Below are 19,404 nucleotides of genomic sequence, written 5' to 3'. Positions count from 1 at the left end.
GTAGGTTGTTCCGCGTAGAAACGTTGGTGAGCCGTCGTTTATATTGACGAGATCTTGCGTATGCATAAAGTCTGCCAGGTCTCTTCCTCTATTGCTCATTATTGCACTACCCCACTGAGGGTGGTGAGCATTAAAGTCCCCCACAATAATACGAGGAGCTGCACAACACTGGATTGTTGAAAATAGATATGATTTGTCCAAGCCATCCCTCGGTGGAATATAAGCGCCAATTACAGAACATACTCGTCCTTTCAGGGTTAACGTCAAACAAATGTAGTGGTTCGTGTTGTGGGGCTGCAGAGCATGGCGGACGTGCGCAATGTCTTGGCGTACACATACCAGCACTTTGCTTGTTTCGTTTGCTTCTCTAGACCATAGCAGAACATATCCAGAAAGGCGGAAAGCAGCCGGCATGTTGGGCTCACAGATCACAATCACAGGAAAGCGGTACTTCTGTACCCGCTGTCGGAAGTCACTCAGCCGACCACGCAGGCCTCGGGCATTCCATTGCATCACAACACTGCGGCGCAAGTGCATCGTCACAGAGGTGGGGTTAGTTTGTTGCGCCATTGTGAATTATTGCAATGCCGCCAAGAGCGGCTCAAATGCGTCCAAAAACTGAACAGCAAACTTTGCTGTTTGCGTGTTGATGCTGGAGAGCAGCACCCGCATTGAACGAACCAGCTGTTTCAGCATTTCTTTTACCTGCTGGCTGTCGGGGTTGTCGGAATTTTCAGTACGTGTGGCAACCAAACTGGGATTAGGCCTGGCGTTGGCCTTTGATGGTAGAGCTGGCCACTCAGCATCAGAGGCGGTAGGTAATACAACAGCCTCTGTCTGATCCTTGGCATGTGACACTGTCTGCGACATTACAGCAAGAGTACTCTTAGCGGGATTAGACTCAATCTGTTGTGGCACCTGAGCTGACGTTATCTCTGAAGTTGACTTATCCAGGCTAGGCTTGCCTTCCGATTCCTTGTGCCGGCGTCGGGAACGGTGCTTGCGACGACGAATAGACGCGGCCGCTTCTTGATGAGTCGAGTTATCTCTCACCATCTTTTTTAGTATACGTTTTTCATCCCGAATTTTAGGACAGTCCTTAGCCGTCGATTCATGGGCACCCGAGCAGTTAGAACACCTGACAGTCTCCGTCTCGCATGCGTCATGAGGATGCGTACCGCCGCATCGACGGCAGGATACCTCGTTTCGACAAACGGCGCTCACATGTCCGATCTTGTGGCATTTGTGGCACTGAACAGGTCTTGGAACATACATCCGAACTGGGTGCCTCACATAGCCCACTTTAACGTGGGATGGGAGGGATTCAGTTTCAAAGACTAATTTAACGCACTTTGAGCGGCCGAATCGATGAACATCCACAATGCGCGCCGTAGATTTGATCAGCGTGCAGAGATCGCTTTCACTTATCTCGGGGTCAACGTCGCTGATTACACCTGCAGTAGTCTTTTTCCCATGTGCAAGGAAGGAACGGACCGGCATGTTGCCTAGCGCACCAATTCCTTTCAGCTTGTCCACTGTTGCCTGGGATTTGACATCCACGGTCAGGACATTCTTCCAGGGATTAATTCTGACTTCGTCAACTTCACCGGGAACCAGCTGGTCGAAAAACTGCGTCAGGTGCTGTCTGTTTATCACATTCAGATTCGCCGTTGCCGTTGTTGGTACGAAGGCCACGGAGAAGATCCCTTGCTTTTCAGCGTTCTTCTTTGGTGTCTCACTCATTACTGATGTTCGGCGCAGCTTTCTTTTCAGGCGGCGCGACTGGACAGGCGTGTAGCTGTTGTCGGAATCCATCTCTGTCACGGTGGAGTCATCTGCCGAGTCTGGAAGCTCCACGTCCGCGACGTCAAGGTGACCCGTCGAGTACGCTGTAGCCTGTTCGATGGTGGCGGGTGGGCGCAGGGGTCGTGCGCCCGCCATCCCGAAGGATGTCGAGATCACAAATAGCTCACAGCGATATAAAATCCAGAAAAATGGAAGAGCGCTAGCTTCAGACGTTCGGAAACCTCCACTTCTTCTTCTTCCTCCCGAGTAAAAAGGGAGCGGCTTGTCCTCTAACGCACTTCTTATTAAAGTCAGGGCATGCTGCCCGGACCCTGAAGCAGATTTTCGTCACTAGAAATATAGAAGCAGACTCTAACTTCAAAATGCGCGAAATTCTATAGTAACCATGAAGGTTTTAAGTGGGGTTTTTATGTCCTTTAATTGATAGCATAAAAACTTCTAGTGCAGCGGCTAATAGTTTCGTTTCTTTGTTAATTACATCAGATAAGTATTATTCAGGAATAAAATAAGCTCTGCCTTTAAAGGCAAGTTGAAACGTTTGAAGGTAAGCTGAAAAAAAAAAAAAACGCTTCTTTCCAACCACCGAATTTTATGCAATTTGAAAACCGTTTCAGCTTCTCTTCAATGGCATGGCGCAACTTCGCTAATGGCTCCCATACGCAGCTTCTCTCGCGTAACTTCGTTCACATGCATGTCGTATCTTAATCGAGTACTGCATGGTGGCAATTTTATTTCACGTGAGATACACTACATGCATGGGATGTCCACCCTAATTTGATCCCCTCCTTCTGCTCCACATATATGGCAGCTAAGGCCACTCTCGTCGATTACCTGTGGGAATCCCCCAACCATTGGGAATCCCCCAACCTTTTCTTTTAGACACCGGTTTACTAAATATCCAGTGTTAAGACGAAGTGGCATAGAAGACTTCAGGTCACTGATGTGACCTATTAACGTTATCGACTCACAGCCTTATGGCGGAGCTTATGTGTCCCTCTAACTTCGTGTGTTTCTAAGTAGGATCTTACGCCACAATATCGCATGACCTTGCTCATACATAACATTCCTGAAACCTAAAACAGTCACCAGATTCGTGGGTGAGTGGTTAAGGCCACTTGCTTCCACGGATATGGAAGGCGGTGAGGTTCCTGGCAGGTGGATATGCATATAGCGCTCCATGTCGGTGTTCATACCCTCCGCCGCTGGGGTTACTGTGCTGCCTGCCACCTTGCCACTGCCTTCCACTGGAAGGCAGTTCGGGCTGTGGCGTCACGGGTGGCCAAAGTCCGACCGAAGTGCAGCCTGACGGTCTCGGAATCCCGGGATAGGAAGGACTTCGCGCAGCCCCAGTACATGCAGTGATTTTTTTTTTATTTTCTTCTAAGGCAAAATTATAGCTGGCCCCACTACGAGAACAGCCGGGGACGTATACAAAAATGGTGCAAAAAATCAGGACCATGCCTCTGACAGGTGTTTGATCAGTGACATTTATTGCAGGCTTGTAGGTACCGTCTTTGTGTGTCTGCCAGTCCGGTCCTCCTCACAAGCATGCTTTAAGCAGGGGTCCATGGCATGGTGGTACAGAAAAACATTTATTGGTTGTCTGTTTCTGTGACGTCACGAAACCGCATGACAAGGACATATTTGCGGGAGCAAATTCACCCATTTGCTTCTGGGCAAACACAATTGAACTTGAGTGACAAATTTGGACGGCAAACATGGACGGCATACATCGAGGTCGTACTCACGAGCATGCATCTGGCAGGTGGCAATCACTGAACTGAAGACCGAAGGTGCTGAACATAAGTGTCCCGACCTGCCACCTGACAACTACAACCTGCCAGAGCCATGCCCGTGTTTTTTCACTAACTACGTCGACAACGCCGACGCTATATTTCTGGATGGTGGTGATGAAAACGTTTTAATGCTGAAAAGAGAGTTTCGCGGCTAGTCTGAAGACTCCGATACATGGTCAGTGTTCTTATCCCGGGACACCGCACTACCAGGCCCCGTCTCGCACCTGCATTGCTAGATGAGTCTCTAGTGTGGCACAGGTGAGGAGGGCAGCCTCCCATGTCTCTCAGGTAGGGGTAGAGGAAAGGGATTGTGAGATTTACCATGTGATAGATATCGCACATCTCTCGTGCGGAAAACGACCATTGATGTTGGTATCGAAGTGTTTGAGTACGGCAGGACAGAGTTCCTATCTGTAGGAGCAAAACAGATTTCGCTCTTCCGCCATATTCAGCCTTTTGGCAGGGGCTGAATATATGCGGTTGTTGTCGCAATAATGGTTTAGAATTTCTCGGAACCGCAGAAGTGGTTGATGAGCTTCTGAGCCAGGAACGGTAGAATGAGGGGCCTGGTGTGTACGCGCTCGGGCGGCCGAATGAGCGCCCTCATTGCCTCGTATAGACCCTGGTGGCCAGGAGACCAGATGATGCTTCTCTTTGTTGGATCGGCGGCAGCCCGTCTTTGAATTCAGAGCGGAGCCATCAACGCTATGTCGTTAAAAATTAGCTGTGGTTTAGCTTGTGGTTTAGCTTGTAGCTGGTGGCTAAACCTGGAGTTACGCGAGAGCAATTTGCATGGCTGCGCTCAGGTTCGGCATGAAAACTACTATGGTTTCAGCTTTATTTATGCCATAGGGGAATTCCTTCACGTACGGGCACGCCTTGCCTCTAGTCGCTGGCCATTATCATTCGGGTGTAGAAGACTTCTAGTGGTATGACGTCGTCTCTACGTCGAACTCCGGGGCACACCGCCGTCACAACGTTCGAACGAACCTTCTGTCCTAGCAACTCGCTGCTGCTGTTCGCCTCTACCAACTTCTTCTTCTACCTTGATATATATGGCACATACCCACGAAGAAGGATTACCAACTACCGAGTTATATGTCTTTTTGTTCTTTCTTCGGACAGGCACGGCGAAATGGCGAGGCTGTGGCCAATTTAGCTCCCGCTACAAGAGGGTAAAACGATGCGACAGTGCTTCTAATTGCACAGTCGCACAACACGAACCACACTTATTTGTATATGTCCGTTGCTTCGCGTGCGCGCAGCGCAGACCATTTACTGGGCACTTTTTAGCAAAGCGTTATCGTATACTGCGCATGCGCTGTTGAAAGCTAGTGTATACGGGTACACGTTTACAATAGTGGCGTGCGGTAATTATAAGCGGTGCTAAAACTCTAAATACAGACTATCAACTGAGAGGGAACGTCTTCATTGAGGCTAAGGCGATAGCGTCGATCTATATATAAACTATATACTAGAGCAAGTGGAGTCACGTGACTCGTCTTAATGCTGCTCAGACAGGTCCACGGGTGAATTTGCGTGCTTTAAAAACTAAAATTCCCATTCTTCTCTGTAGTTTCGATTGTTAGCGAGTACCAGCCCTGCACATCTTGTTCTTCCGCAATCCCTGGGGTTGCGGCGGTTTATTTTAACTGTTATTTGTCCGTTACTGCTCTGTACCTCAATGAGCTAGGCGTACTCTACGTAACACTACGCAAGCTTCCATTTCTACCAGAAAAATAAGCTGAGAGAAACTTACCTAATCCAGATCATCATCAGCAGCAGAAGCAGCCTGACTATATATCCACTGCAGGGCGAAGGCCGCTCCCATATTTCTCCACTTAACCCGGTTCTGTGCTAGCTGCATCCACTTGTCCCCTGCGAACTTTTTAATCTCATCCGCCCACCTAACTTTCTGCCGCCCCCTGCTACGCTTTCCTTCCCTTGGAATCCAGTTTGTTACCCTAAGCGACCATCGGTTATCCTCTCTTCGCACTACATGTCCTGCTCATGCCCATTTCTTCTTCTTAATTTCCACTAGAATGTCGGTAACTTGAGTTATTTCTCTGACCTAATCCAGCTGCGTATGGGCAAATAATCGAGTGGTATTTCTCAGGTGGGCTGCAAGCAAGAAGGGCACTGAACAACATCATGAGCACTTACATACATATATATATATATATATATATATATATATATATATATATATATATATATATATATATATATATATATATATATACATATTGTCACGTACACGGTGACTAAGGATACCAATGATAGCAGGGGGTAGCCCAGACACAAGAACACAGCAGCACAGACGCAAACGTGCAAGCGACACTTTGTCGTCCTCTTCAACTTCGTCCTCCTTTCACACCTCAGTCATGCGCCACCTGGCAACGCTAGGTGGCATTACCCCCTCCCTCCGAAAAAAAAATGAGAAGGGCCGGTAAAAATGGTGAGAAAAGCAATAGAGTGGTCACAGCGGGTGGCCATACGCTATCGGTGGTAGTACGGCTTCAATCGCACAATGTGCACAATGTCCGAGCTGTGCTTTCGACGTTTTGGTTGTGTGGCACCGTCTGGGATAACTTCATAACTGAGGTCACTCACACGGCGCAACACTTTGTACGGCCCGAAGTAGCGGGAAAGGAGTTTCTCTGACAAGCCTGGACGGCGAACTGGTGTCCATACCCAGACTTGGTCTCCAGGCTTGTAGTCAACCTGGCGGTGCCGGAGGTTGTAACGGTGCGCGTCAGTGGTATGCTGCTGCCAAATGTGCACACGGGCGAGCTGGCGGGCTTCCTCAGCGCGGATGGCATATTGCTGGGCATCTGAGGATAGCTGGTCATCATCTGGGCACGGAAGCATGGAATCGAGCATGCTCTGAACTTCGCGTCCGTAAACAAGTCGAAATGGTGTGAAGCGCGTTGTCTCTTGTAAGGCTGTATTATACGCAAATGTAACGTACGGCAGCACCTCGTCCCAGGTCTTGTGCTGCACATCGACGTACATTGCCAACATGTCCGTAATCGTCTTATTCAATCTTTCTGTAAGGCCATTGCTTTGTGGATGGTACGCTGTGGTTTTGCGATGGGTCGTGCAACTCAGCTCAGATATGCGGTCGATCAGCTGTGAAGTGAAAGCTGTCCCTCTGTCGGTAATGACGTAGGAAGGGGCGCCATGCCGCAAGACTATGTTGTGCATGAAAAACTCTGCTACTTCGGAAGCTGTGGCATGAGGGATTGCCTTTGTCTCAGCGTATCGAGTCAGGTAGTCAGTAGCGACTACTATCTATTTGTTTCCGGCCTGCGACAAAGGGAAAGGGCCAAGGAGATCCATTCCAATTTGGTCGAACGGAATGCGGGGTACTTTAACGGGCTTGAGAAATCCGGCAGGCTTCTGGGGCGGTGTTTTACGGCGCTGGCATTCGCGACAGCTTCGTACATAGCGTTTCACTGCTGCGGAAAGTCCTGGCCAGTAATACATGTTGCGCACTCGAGCAAGAGTCCGTGAGCAACCCAAATGACCAGACGATGGTTCATCATGGCAAGCAAGGAGAATATCCTCACGGAGCTCGCATGGCACTACCAGAAGGTAAGTTCTGTCTTGGCTCTGGGAGTTTCTTTTATACAAGACGCCTTGCCGTATGCAGAAGGAACCAAGGCGCCGAGATAGGTGTCGAGGCAGAATCGTATCACGCCCTTCCAGATAATCGATGAGTGGAAGGATGTCTGGATCAGCTCTTTGTCGATCCCTGAGCTCAGATGCGCTGAGGGCTCCTAGAAAACCGCTTTCGTCATCGGCTGTAGTATCGTCGGTGTCAACGGGTGCTCGTGACAGCGTGTCGGCGTCTTCGTGTTTGCGGCCGGACTTGTAAACAATGGTTATGTCAAACTCCTGAAGCCGTAAACTCCAGCGTGCAAGTCGTCCAGATGGGTCTCGCAGATTTGCCAGCCAGCACAAACAGTGATGGTCGGTGACGACTTTAAATGGCCGGCCGTAAAGATAGGGACGAAACTTCATAGTAGCCCATACGACCGCCAGGCATTCCTTTTCTGAGGTGAAATAGTTCATTTCGGCACGAGAGAGAGTGCGGCTAGCATAGGCTATTACTCGCTCAAACCCGTCTTGATGCTGAACAAGGACCGCGCCAAGACCGATACTACTGGCGTCAGTGTGTACCTCAGTGTCAGCCGCTTCATCGAAGTGCGCCAGAACAGGGGATGTTTGAAGGCGCTCACGAAGCAAAGAGAAGGCCATCTGCTGCTCAGAGTTCCACACAAAGGAGGTGTCCTTCCTTGTAAGGCGCGTCAGAGGTTCTGCGATCTGAGAAAAGTCCGCAATGAAACGCCGATAATATGCGCACAGGCCGAGGAAGCGCTGAACAGCCTTCTTATTAGCTGGAACGGGAAATCGTGCGACGGCAGCAGTCTTATCGGGATCCGGGCGCACACCATCAGCGCTTACAACATGGCCGAGGAACTTGAGTTCTGTATACCCGAAGTGGCATTTCTGGGGCTTCAGCGTGAGATCAGCAGAACGGAGGGCTTCCAGGACAGCTCGAAGGCATTCGAGCTGTTGATCAAATGTTTCGGAAAAAACAACTACATCGTCCAAGTACACAAGACAGATCTGCCACTTGAGGCCAGTGAAGACGGTGTCCATCATCCTTTGGAATGTAGCTGGGGCAGAGCACAATCCAAATGGGAGTACTTAGAATTCATATAGGCCATCTGGAGTGACAAATGCGGTTTTTTCTCGGTCTCTTTCGTCTACTTCGATTTGCCAATAGCCACTTTTTAAATCAATAGATGAAAAATACTTCGCACGTCGCAATCTGTCCAGTGATTCATCGATGCGCGGCAACGGGTATACATCTTTCTTTGTCACATTATTCAATTTCCGATAGTCGACGCAAAATCGAAGAGTGCCGTCTTTCTGACAAGGACTACTGGTGAAGACCACGGACTTTGTGAAGGCTGCACAACACCATCATCCAGCATCTCCTGAACTTGCGTCTGGATCACTTCTCGTTCTTTGGCAGACCCACGATAAGGCTGCTGTCGTATTGAGCGAGCGTCGTCATAAGTAATGATGCGATGTCGTGTGATGGGCGTTTGACGAACCTTCGAGGAAGAAGCAAAGCAGTGCTTGAAGTCTAGCAGCAGTTGCTCTAAAGCCCGCCGTTTCTCCTTTGACAAGTGACAGTTAATGTCGATGTTGTCAAGAGATGGCTCGTTAGTTTCTACTGCCGTGGATGCAAAACAGACCGGATCGTGCGCAACATGGTCAGAAAAAGCGATAGCAGTCCCCGGGAACAAGTGTCGGTACTCATTAGAAAAATTTGTGACAAGGAGTGCAGCCCGGCCATTGTGAAACGACAATAAACTTCGGGGAGCGCAAATGCCATGAGCAAGCAGGAGTGTATGGTTCGCCTCCGCTACAGCATCACCGGTACGGAAATCGTCACAGGTAACTTTCACAAGAGCACTGCTTCGCGGCGGCAGCGAGACGCTCTCAGCGGAAACACGAAGTGCGGTATTGCAAGGACTGCTACTATCTTGTTCGGTAGAGTGTCCCATCGAAAACGTGACGAGTCTATTTCGCAGGTCGATAACTGCTCCGTACTCCCGCAGAAAGTCAATGCCGAGGATAAGGTCACGGGAGCAGTCACTTAAAACAACGCAACTAACGACGAACGTACGTCCGTTAATCTGAATGCGAGCCGTGCACATCCCCTTTGGAGTAACTATATGACCGCCGGCGGTTCGAAGGTACACACCTGGCCAAGCAGTGAGCACCTTCCTCAAAACAGTCGCCATGCGACCACTCAAAATTGAATAATCGGCACCGGTGTCCACTAATGCATTGACCGTAGTGCGACCGTCTAAAATAACCGGAATGTCCAGAGAAACGTTTTTTGCTTCCCTAGGTGACGGTACCAGCAGCTCGCGGTCGGATCGAAACGGCGACGACGGGAGGTCTTCAACGCAGCGACTACCAGCGGCCTCGCCCCCGAAGGTCGCTGTTTTCAGTTTTCCCGACCGGGGCTAGACGAGCGGCCTTGGTCCTCTCGCGAGGAACCGTGAGTGAACGAGGAGGAGCGCCTTGGCGAAGGGGAGCGGGGCTGACGCTGCGAACGAGATGAAGAACGCGGCTCCGCCAGGTACTCCTCAATAACTCGGGGTCGTTGACCAAACCGGGGAGGAGGCGAGTCGATGCGGAAGCCGTGGAGACCGAGGCGCCGATACGGACAATCCCGGTAGAGATGTCCTGGTTCACCGCAGTGGAAGCAGAGTGGACGGCGGTCAGGCGTGCGCCAAATGTCGGCTTTGCGTCGGGGCAGGGAACGTTCGTTGAAGTACTGCACTGGTTGCACCGAGGGCAGCGGAACTGTAGGTGACGCGAGAATGGGCGGTGGTGAAGGGGGAGCCTGACTCTGTAGAACTTCCGCATATGTGGGACGATTGCCGGTCCCCGACAGCAATGGCGGGCTCGGAACTACAGGCGAAAGAGGGCTCTTGAGTGCCTGCCGCACCTCCTCCCGCACTATAGCAGAAACGGAAGATGGCGATTGCTGCAGATGGGCTCCAGAACTTGCTTAGTTCTTCGCGCACGACGCTGCGAATCAGTTCGCGCAATGCATCGGGATGCCGCTCTGAAGATGCAAATGATTCCGCGATTGTGCTTGTATGAAAAGGTCGGTCATAAGCCACGGCACGTTGGTGTAGCACCTTTTCCATTGTGGTGGCCTCCGCAAGAAATCCGTTTACAGTCGACGGTGGTTTTCGCACAAGGCCTGCGAACAACTGCTCTTTCAAACCCTGTATCAAGTGCCTGACCTTTTTGTCCTCGGACATGGCGGGATCGGCTCGCCTGAAGAGGCGCGTCATGTCCTCGACGTATGCTTGGACACTCTCATTCGGCCTTTGGATGCGAGAGTGAATGGCACGTTCTGCATGCTCGCGACGATCTGCGCTAGTGTAAGCCTCGAGCAGTTGACGACGGAATTCCCGCCACGAAGTTAATGCTTGCTCTCGGTTCTCGAACCAGATACGGGCGCCGTCCTCAAGGCTGAAGTAGACGTTCCTCAGTTTGGCAGCATTGTCCCACTGGTTGAATGCAGCGACACGTTCAAACTGAAGGAACCAGTCCTCCACATCCTCAAAGAGGTCCCCATGGAAAGTCTTCAGTACCCGAGGGGCCTGCAAGGTGTAGTTACAGGCCGGTGCGACGCCCGTCACCTGCTGCGCAGGAGCACTAGATGTCATGGCGGCGGGTGATGGCTGAAACTCCGGAGACAGTCCCTGGAGCCGTCGACTGGAGCGATGCACGGGGGTGTCCAATGGTACAGGGCTGGCGCGACGTCTTGTAGATGGAGATTCTTGCATAGGCGATCGTTTTTACCCAGCACCTCCACCAGAATGTCACGTACACGGTGACTAAGGATACCAATGATAGCAGGGGGTAGCCCAGACACAAGAACACAGCAGCACAGACGCAAACGTGCAAGCGACACTTTGTCGTCCTCTTCAACTTCGTCCTCCTTTCACACCTCAGTCATGCGCCACCTGGCAACGCTAGGTGGCAATATATATATATATATATATATATATATATATATATATATATATATATATATATATATATATATATATATATATATATATATATATAGGTATATATGTATGTTTTAGGGAAATGAAGGCGCACCTACGACTAATCAGGGCAAAGTCACGGTTTCATAATTTTTTTTAATGTTAAGTTTGAGCAAAGGAATCATAATAGTAATATAATTGGTACACAGGAAGGGAAAGGCGCAATATATGTCACACTAGTGTCTGTGGACACCTGAACCGCACCGTAAGGGAAGGGAGGAAGATGGGAGTGAAAGTAGAAAGAGAGAAAGAGATGCTGCAGCGGAGGGCTGCGAAATAATTTCGACCACCTGGGGATCTTCAACGTGTGCTGACATCAGAGCTCTCCCCTGATGGGGCTGGTACAGATGGGTCGCCGCCGCTTGCGGCGGGGGCTGGCCTGACACAGAATTTTTATCTGTTGTAGGCCGTCATTGCACACGCCACCGCTTGTGATGGACGACGGCTGTTGCGGCGCGCGTCTTTCTTTCCTCTACCTTTTCTTTCTTCTCTATATTCTCTTCTATCTGCACGAGGCAGCAGAGGTGGCTCAGCTACAGAGCCAGTAGCAGGTCCGTGCCTTTTCTTTTCCTTCTTCCTACAGCCACAACAACAACAATGCTGATATCGCAGAGCACACGAAGGGCTCTTCGTTTCGCCTCCATCGAAACGAAGAGAAGCCGGTGGTTTCGGGGAAAGGACGGCGCAGTATACTCATAGCCGCACTTTGCCCTCTGGCTCATTGAAGCTTTACTGCTAGCCCAAGTTGACATTGTATATTGGTTTATAGGAAAGATAAGGCACAGCATCTGTCCCATTTTCTCAGTGAACACCTGAGCCGCATAGCAACCCGCACCGCTTCTTTGCTTGAAGGTCAAATCTGGCCCACCGATAACCTTGGCTCCTGTTAGGCCAGTAAAGCTGTCGCTTTAAACATCTTTGGATATCCTTGCGCCGCAGGCCTTGAGTTTTTCATCGTTTAAAACGTTGCATAAGTGTTACCTTGTTCACGCATTCGAGCTACCCATTGAGACTAAACAGACAAATTTCATCAAAAGGTTAATTTAGATATCATTTAATTAGTTAAACAGTTAGATGAGGTGTGTCCGCCAAAACAGCGAGATTGTTGCCACAAACATTTATTTTTCTGTTTTGAGCCTATTAATTATTCCAATTCCTTTTTTCCTGAAACGCCCTGTATGTCTCGTACCCTTCAGAAAGTTGCGACCACACGAATCGAGGAACATATAAAAGCGGGAGATAATTGCAAGGTCTGATCTTTTTCTTCTTCTTATGCCTTAGTAAATGGCACACACTCACGAGGAGGGATTGGCCAGGGTTCAGTAGCAACAGCCGAATGTACTGCAGATACTGGATTAATGTAATAAATCAATTATCGAATAAACAAAAACCTAGACTTTAAGATCACAAAATTGAATGAAAGCAAAAAAAATACTGAGCAATGTTTTAAAACCTAGTCATCATCGCTAGGTTTTTCTCCTTCTTCACTTCCGTTCTCTGTGCCACGCTGCGTTCCGCGAGGCGACGCCATACTTACTTTCGATCACGTAGCAATTAAGGGTGCTCCTGCCGCTTCTTTGGAACCCATCGATGGAACGCAACAGCCCTACAACAACGGTCGTCAGTCAGGGTTCGTCTGCCGGCGTTCGCGACCAACCCGGCAGTGCAGCGTCGATCTGCAACAGACCACCTACCTATCCAACCTGCCGACCGCCGCCACCCCAGCACCACCAGGATTCACCAACCTGGTACACAGATCCTCCAAGAGGCCGTGAGAGGATGGAAAAAGCCGGCTCTCTTTCAGCTCCTGCTCAGCAACAACCCAATGCAGCATCCATTGCTCTTCTGGAAGAAACTGTTTCACTGCCCCCACTGCCACAAGCGGCCTATCAACACCAACTGTACTCCGACAAAGCAGTGTGCTCGAGGCAGCAAATCAAGATTTCGGTGGCGAAATGTTGCAAGCAACGATCTTCCGTCCGTTTGCAGGAAATTGAAAGTACAAGTACTTCTATACTAGCTGAAACACAAGCATCGGCCACAAGCGACGAGAGGCGGTCAGCCACAGTGCAAGCTTCTCACCAAACACGCTCCTCGGCCTTAACGAAGTCGCACTGTAGTCTCCTGAAAGTTACGCTAGCGCCCCCAGTGGTCAGCAGAAAATTGTCACAAAGTCCCGACGTCACCGTTGTTAACACCACTGGAATCAAGGTGTCGCCGATGGTCCGCAGCCAAGAGAATTATGGCTTCGCCGAACCGGAAGGCAAAGGGAAATATCCCATTTTCGTTTTATCGAGCCAGGACCTCTCGACCAATTACGGGACAGGAGCAGCTACAGACGAGGCCACAAACTCGCAACTGCTGGCACTCACAAGTTCTTCGGATACAGGTATGTCCCACACAGCCAATGCGAACACTTTGAAGCCGAAGTCATCGCTCATTGGGAGATTGTCAACAGGAGTGGGACACGTTGCTAGAAAGCTCCTTCACAGCAGTGTACTAGGTCTTTTGCCATTACTGGCGACGAGGGAGAACCAAGACAGAAAAACAGACCCTGTGCTACCCCGTCCAAAAGAAACGGCGACATTACCTTCGAAGTTCGATGACACTCTTTCCAAAGAAGTCGATTTTCGGTATCCTTGGCTAGTGCGTGCCAGGCATACCGAAGGAAAAGCGGTGAACATCACGGCAGGAAAAGAAGAGAGGTGCTTACGTCGTACTGGATGTTCACCAAATCAGCAGATCCAGACCACTACCGTCCGTTCAGAATGTGATCCGGTAGCCCACGGAGACGTGGGCTTGCAAGCTGAAGAGGGTGAAGCCTCGAGGGCATTGAAAAGTCCCATGCTAGACCCGTCAGGGACCTGTGTGTCCCTTGTGCAGGGCCAAGGTGACAGGCAGCGACACGGTCGGTGCACCCATCTATACCTGCAAGGTGCGATACCGAAAACCCACACTGGACATTTCGAGCTGGTGGTGATGACTGCAGCGGAAGAGAGTCATAAGAGACACCGAAAAAGTAAGAGTAGAAAGTCGCACAAGAGAAGTCACGGATCGAAAAATAAAAGTGAGCGAAAAAGCCCTAACTCGTCGAACGGTCGGAAGCACGGCGGCAGGCACAGCCAGGGCACACATAAAAGCCATAAGAAATCACGATCATCCAAGCGTAAGCGAGAAAAGGGTGGAAAGCGAAAGAAGAAAGCTGCTGAGGAACAAAACCACGCCGCCGCAGGATCGACATTTGAGTCAAGCGGGGAACCCTTCCGGAGCTTCGATTTCGGCATCAGTTCGATTCCTGTTACACGAGGCACCCTACCCCGGCCCGAGTTAACGCAAACCAGCGAGCCTGGAATCATATCGAGCGCTTGGCTTGCTGAGCCAGTTGATCGCGCAAGTGTGGAGGTGGAGCCTCCTACCTTAAAGTCAGCTCTACGGAACACATCAGCGTCCTCAAGGACAGACCGGAAGCGCGAAAAGGCAGCAGCACCCGACTTCTCTCCATCTAGGAAACCACCGCTGCAAAGGCAGATGGAGCCGTCGCCTGGGACGCCGCCAAGTCCCCAAGAAGCACCAAAGGTCAAGGAAACAGATAAGGGATCTGCACTCAACTTTCTTTCAGGAGAGCCGGAAGTGGACGGACATGGAAAAGAAGGCTTGAGATCTCCACCCTCCGAAAAAAATGGAGAAGGACCGAAGTCAAGAACGAAATCGAGAAAGAAGAGGAAACATCGGTCAAAATCCAAGTCGAAGTCCGAACGAAGCTCTAAGCGACATAGAAGTAAAGGAAAAAGGTTACACAAGGACCCATCCAAGAAAACTTCAGGTGAAGGTATTAAACATAAAGATGACCGAGAAAAGCTTTCTCCTGGAGAAGGCTCAAGGTCCCCCTCGCCATCCGAGAAAGGTGGCGAAGGGATTATACATAAGGCAAAAAAAGTCAGGAAGCACAAATCAAACTCGAAATCGAAGTCGAAGCGAAGATCAGAGCGATACGAAAGCGAAGAAAATTTCCACCGGGAATCATCCAAAAAGTTGCGCGAGGGAAAAGGGCACAGAAGACATGGTAAGCACAGAAAGCATGGTGTAGACAGGAAAGGCAAGCAAAAGAAAAAGTACACCCCTGAAGGTTCCCCGGAAAGCCAACCGGGGAAGGGCTACTTCTTTCAATGGGGAACCTCCAGCATTCCAAGTGTAGCAGGCGTGCACCGAGAGCTCAAATGGAGCACGCTACAAATGCAATCGGAAGCAAGCGAATTTTCCACTGAGTTCGCCATCCGACAGGAAAAAATATCAACCGAGAGTACTCGAACGTTGCCGTTCAGCTCGTTTTCGACATCGGCAAAGGAGCGAGACGACCGAGGGTCCTCATCCGGCAGGTATATTGCTGCAAGCCAGCCAGTTGCGGCGAGCAGCGAAAGGTCCGCCGAGAGTTCAGGTCGCGAGCGAAAGGACAAGAAACACTCCAGGTCAAGAAGCCATGGCCACCGAAAAGAGCACAGAAGGCACAGAGGCCACACGAAGAGCCACGGGCGTGGAGAACATCACAGAAGTCACAAAAGCCCGAAAGAGCCGCGCAGTCCCCCAAGCCTTACGAGTCCCTTAAGTCCAGCGAGTCCCTCTGGCCGAGAAAGTTCATTCAGCCCCACCGGCTCATTAAGCCCAGAATCTTCCATTCAGAAGTCGAAACACCACAGACGCGACAGAAAGCACAAAGGAAGGGGACGTTCCAGGCACAAAAGGCGTTCGAAAAGAAGCAGATCCAGACATAAGCGGTCTAAGAGGAGCAGGTCAGAAGGCGAAAAGACAAGAAGCCTGAAAAGTCCCAGCACTTCTAGCCTTTCGCGGACACCAGAGAAATCTGAATCCGCTAGGTCTGAAAGTTCAAGCTCAAAACGACGAGAAACTAGCCGGTCGAGAAGTCCAAGTAGAAGGTCCCGCAGGGACAAATCAAAGGGCAGAAGAAGTCGGAGAAGACGGACCCGTAGCAGGAGCTCCCGAAGTCCATCTAGGCGAAGAAGCCACAAACATAGAAGCAGAAGTCCCGAGAAAAGCACCAAAAGAGCTCGAAAGAGCAGAAGCAGCAGACGTGACAGTCCTGAAAGGAGCCCTGATGAAAGCCGCGAAAGCAGAATAGTAGAAGTGAGGTCACGGAGTAAGACAAGAGCAAAAAGCAGAAGGGGTATAAAATCGCACAGAAGTAGACACAAGCGCAGCGAGGAATCTAGAACGTCAGCAAAAAGGAAACACAGAGGAAGGGGGAAGCATCATCGTCACTCTTCGAGAGAAAAGTCCCGCCACAGAAAAGGTCGAAGAACAGGCAGCAGGTCCCGGGAAAGACATACGCATTCAAGCAGATCACCCGGAGGGAAAAGATACAGAAAAAAGCGCGGACGCCGCGTCATAGAGAGTTACACAGAACCATCGTCAACGGCCTTCTTCTGGTATTGTCTTCTTTCGGGCGCATGTACCGTACTCACTGGGATCGTCTGCGCCATGACGCTATATTACGTCATTATCATCAAGCCGAATCCCATTACTTCCAGTGAAACTGAAACGGAGCCGTCAAACGTTCCAACCATTCGTACCACAACCATTCGCACCAAAACCATTCGTACTGATTATACCACATTTTCCGAAACTTTGACAGCATCGGAGCACACGTGGAAGCCCCCAGTAGTCTTTCCAACGTCAAGACCAGCTAGAGTGTATTACTGTACCACCGAACACTGCAGACGGGAGGCGTCGTACGTCGGAAATCTCTTGAGCCACGAATCGCCGCCTTGCGACAACTTCTACAAGCACGTCTGCGACGTCTGGACGAACGAGCATCCCGCACATCCTTTTAGCACCGGATCGCTCATTTCACAAAACACTCTGCTTCAGGACAGCCTAGCGCGTCAACTGCTCGACGTTTTGAGTAATGCAACACAGGCGGACGTCCTGGTAGCAGCAAAGCTTTACAACCGCTGCACCGACAGAGGCCGTACCACCACCGGCTCCAAGGAAGCGGTCAACGCACTGTTTTCCCAGTGGAAAATAGAGAAATGGCCCCGAACTGACCCTGCGCAAGACGTTTCAGTGTGGCTTTTTGCTGCCGAGCTCAGCCGGGACTTGGACTTGGAAACACTCATTCAGCACAGCATTGGCATTGACCCCAACAATAAAGCCGATAGAGTCGTGGAGCTAGGGCAACCGCGCTGCCTCTGCTCCAGCATCAACCAGGAGAGTGAAGAAGCAAGGGAGCTCATGAAGACAGCAGTCCGCGAAAGTATCGCATACCTTGGCGTCTCCTCCGTTGATGGGCTCGAAGACCGCCTGCTTGCAGCTTGCGTTTCCATTGCAGCTATTTGCCGAACGAAGTATCCGGACGAGAGCGTCGTCGTCGTTCGTGTTGGAGAGCTTACTTTCGGGTTACGTGCGTTCTTGGCCGTTCTGCACAACGGCAGAATACAAGAACACGATCACGTGGTCCTGCGCTCGGCCCCGCACTTGCCACGCGAAATCGAAAACGCCCTGCAGTCCGTGCCACCTCTGGACGTGCTTAATTACTTTGGCTTCCTCGCAATCGTCCGCATGGCACCGTTTCTACCCGACAACCTGCGCAACGTGCGAGACGTGTTCGCCGCGAGCCTGTTAGGCCACAGAGTCGGCAACCCCGAGAACAACCGACTCCTGTGCCTGCGGCTTGTGGAATCCGTGCTGCCCGACTGCTTCTCAAAGGCAGCCCAGATGTTGCGAAAATCTACAGGCCTGGAAGTCTCCATGCGCGAATGGTTGTCCCAGCTGGAGGCCGTGTTCCTGAGGCACCTTGCGGACTTCCCTTGGATCGACGAGCTGTCGTCGCTGTTCCTTCGGTACCGAGTCAAGAGGCGTGCCTTGATACGATTCGGCCCGTCTGCCAACGATCAGCAAGCGTGCGCACCAACAGGCCCACTTAATGCCGAGGATGCGTTGCTGCTCTTCGCGAATGTTTCCCAGCTTCAGCATGAGCGGATGTTGCACAGGCTGTATGGCGACGGCACGCTACTGGGCATACACACCACGGGCTCGGAGTTCTCTACGCAGCCCTCGTTCCAACGCTCGCTGCAGACATTCCACGTGCCGGCAGCTATGATGAACGCGTCCGTACCAAGCAATAGCTCGTCCTTCGTGTTCCACTTGGCGCGCGTCGCCGTCCGGTTCTACCGTGCCCTGGTACAGCTCTTGCACGAGGACCCGTACGAGCGAGACCCATCGTTGAGCTTCACGCACGAGAGTCGGGGCAAACTTTCCGCCTTATTGAGCTGCTTTGACGAAGATGCCAAGTCAAGCCTCGCCTCCATCGATGCCTCGCCGACCGAAGAGAGCGTGGCTAACCTGCGTCGGGCATTCCTCGACCGCACCTCTGCCCTGCTTCTTGCGACGAAGGCTTTCGACGAACTCTTCCCGCTCCGGCGAATCTGGAATTACGACCTACGGTTAGCTGGCCTCGAAGAACTCACTGCCAAGCAGCTGTTCTTTATATACTTCGCGCTGGACAACTGCGAGTCGGCCGACCCAGCTTTTCACAAGCCGCCAATCCCTCCAGAATATAAGGTCAACGTCCCCCTTAGGCATAACAAAGAATTTGCTCACGCCTTTGGCTGCAATGCCCAAGATCTTATGGTGGCTGATGACAATGGTCCGTGCACGCTGATGCGTCGTAGCAGGCAGCGACGAAGAGGCACAGCGAAACAGAATGGGCTGGCTCGCGGTCGTGTGAATATGCGTTCACAGGCTCTGCAGTACACCCGTGACCACCGACAAAGCAACAGAGGCTCACACCTGCGAGCACCTGATATCTCGTTATAGGACCGACACTACGATTAGACGCTGTAATACTGGTGTTCTTGCCCCACGAAATGGGTGAGACAGAAGATCGGAGTGTTCAAAGGCTGCCTTATAGAATACTTCAAGCACCGTCGCCATGTGCGCACTTTGCATTCAAGCCAGCCACCTTTCTATTCGTTCACTTGTTCTTTAGTGCAAATCTTTTCGAAATCCAGTTAACCATATACTTTGTCTCCACCTTTGTTTTTATTTATCGCTACAATCAGCGTTTCAATTGTCTGAATTGGACATTGGATTGCTAATAATCTTATGGTACAGTGCGCTGACGACGA

At 50.9% G+C, this 19,404-nt stretch overlaps 1 protein-coding gene across 1 annotated transcript; it reads left to right on the top strand.

The window, feature by feature from the left end:
- Window positions 1-16,756: 16,756 nt before the first annotated feature.
- LOC146181775 (uncharacterized) lies at window positions 16,757-19,093 on the top strand. Its single transcript, XM_084575847.1, has one exon. It carries the CDS (start codon window positions 16,757-16,759, stop codon window positions 19,091-19,093), a length of 2,337 nt encoding a protein of 778 aa, XP_084431973.1.
- The last annotated feature ends 311 nt before the right edge of the window (window positions 19,094-19,404 follow it).

Source organism: Amblyomma maculatum, chromosome 8 (genome assembly GCF_055883805.1).
Source record: "Amblyomma maculatum isolate TAMU_Amacu chromosome 8, ASM5588380v1, whole genome shotgun sequence".
In the NCBI taxonomy this organism is placed as follows: Eukaryota; Metazoa; Arthropoda; class Arachnida; order Ixodida; family Ixodidae; genus Amblyomma; species Amblyomma maculatum.
Note: the sequence above shows the minus strand (reverse complement) of the source record. Positions and strands in the feature narration are given on the sequence as shown.

What these genes read in the sequence shown, in the direction of transcription:
- LOC146181775 (XM_084575847.1), top strand. Translation starts at nt 16,757, where the DNA reads ATGACGCTATATTACGTCATTATCATCAAGCCGAATCCCATTACTTCC.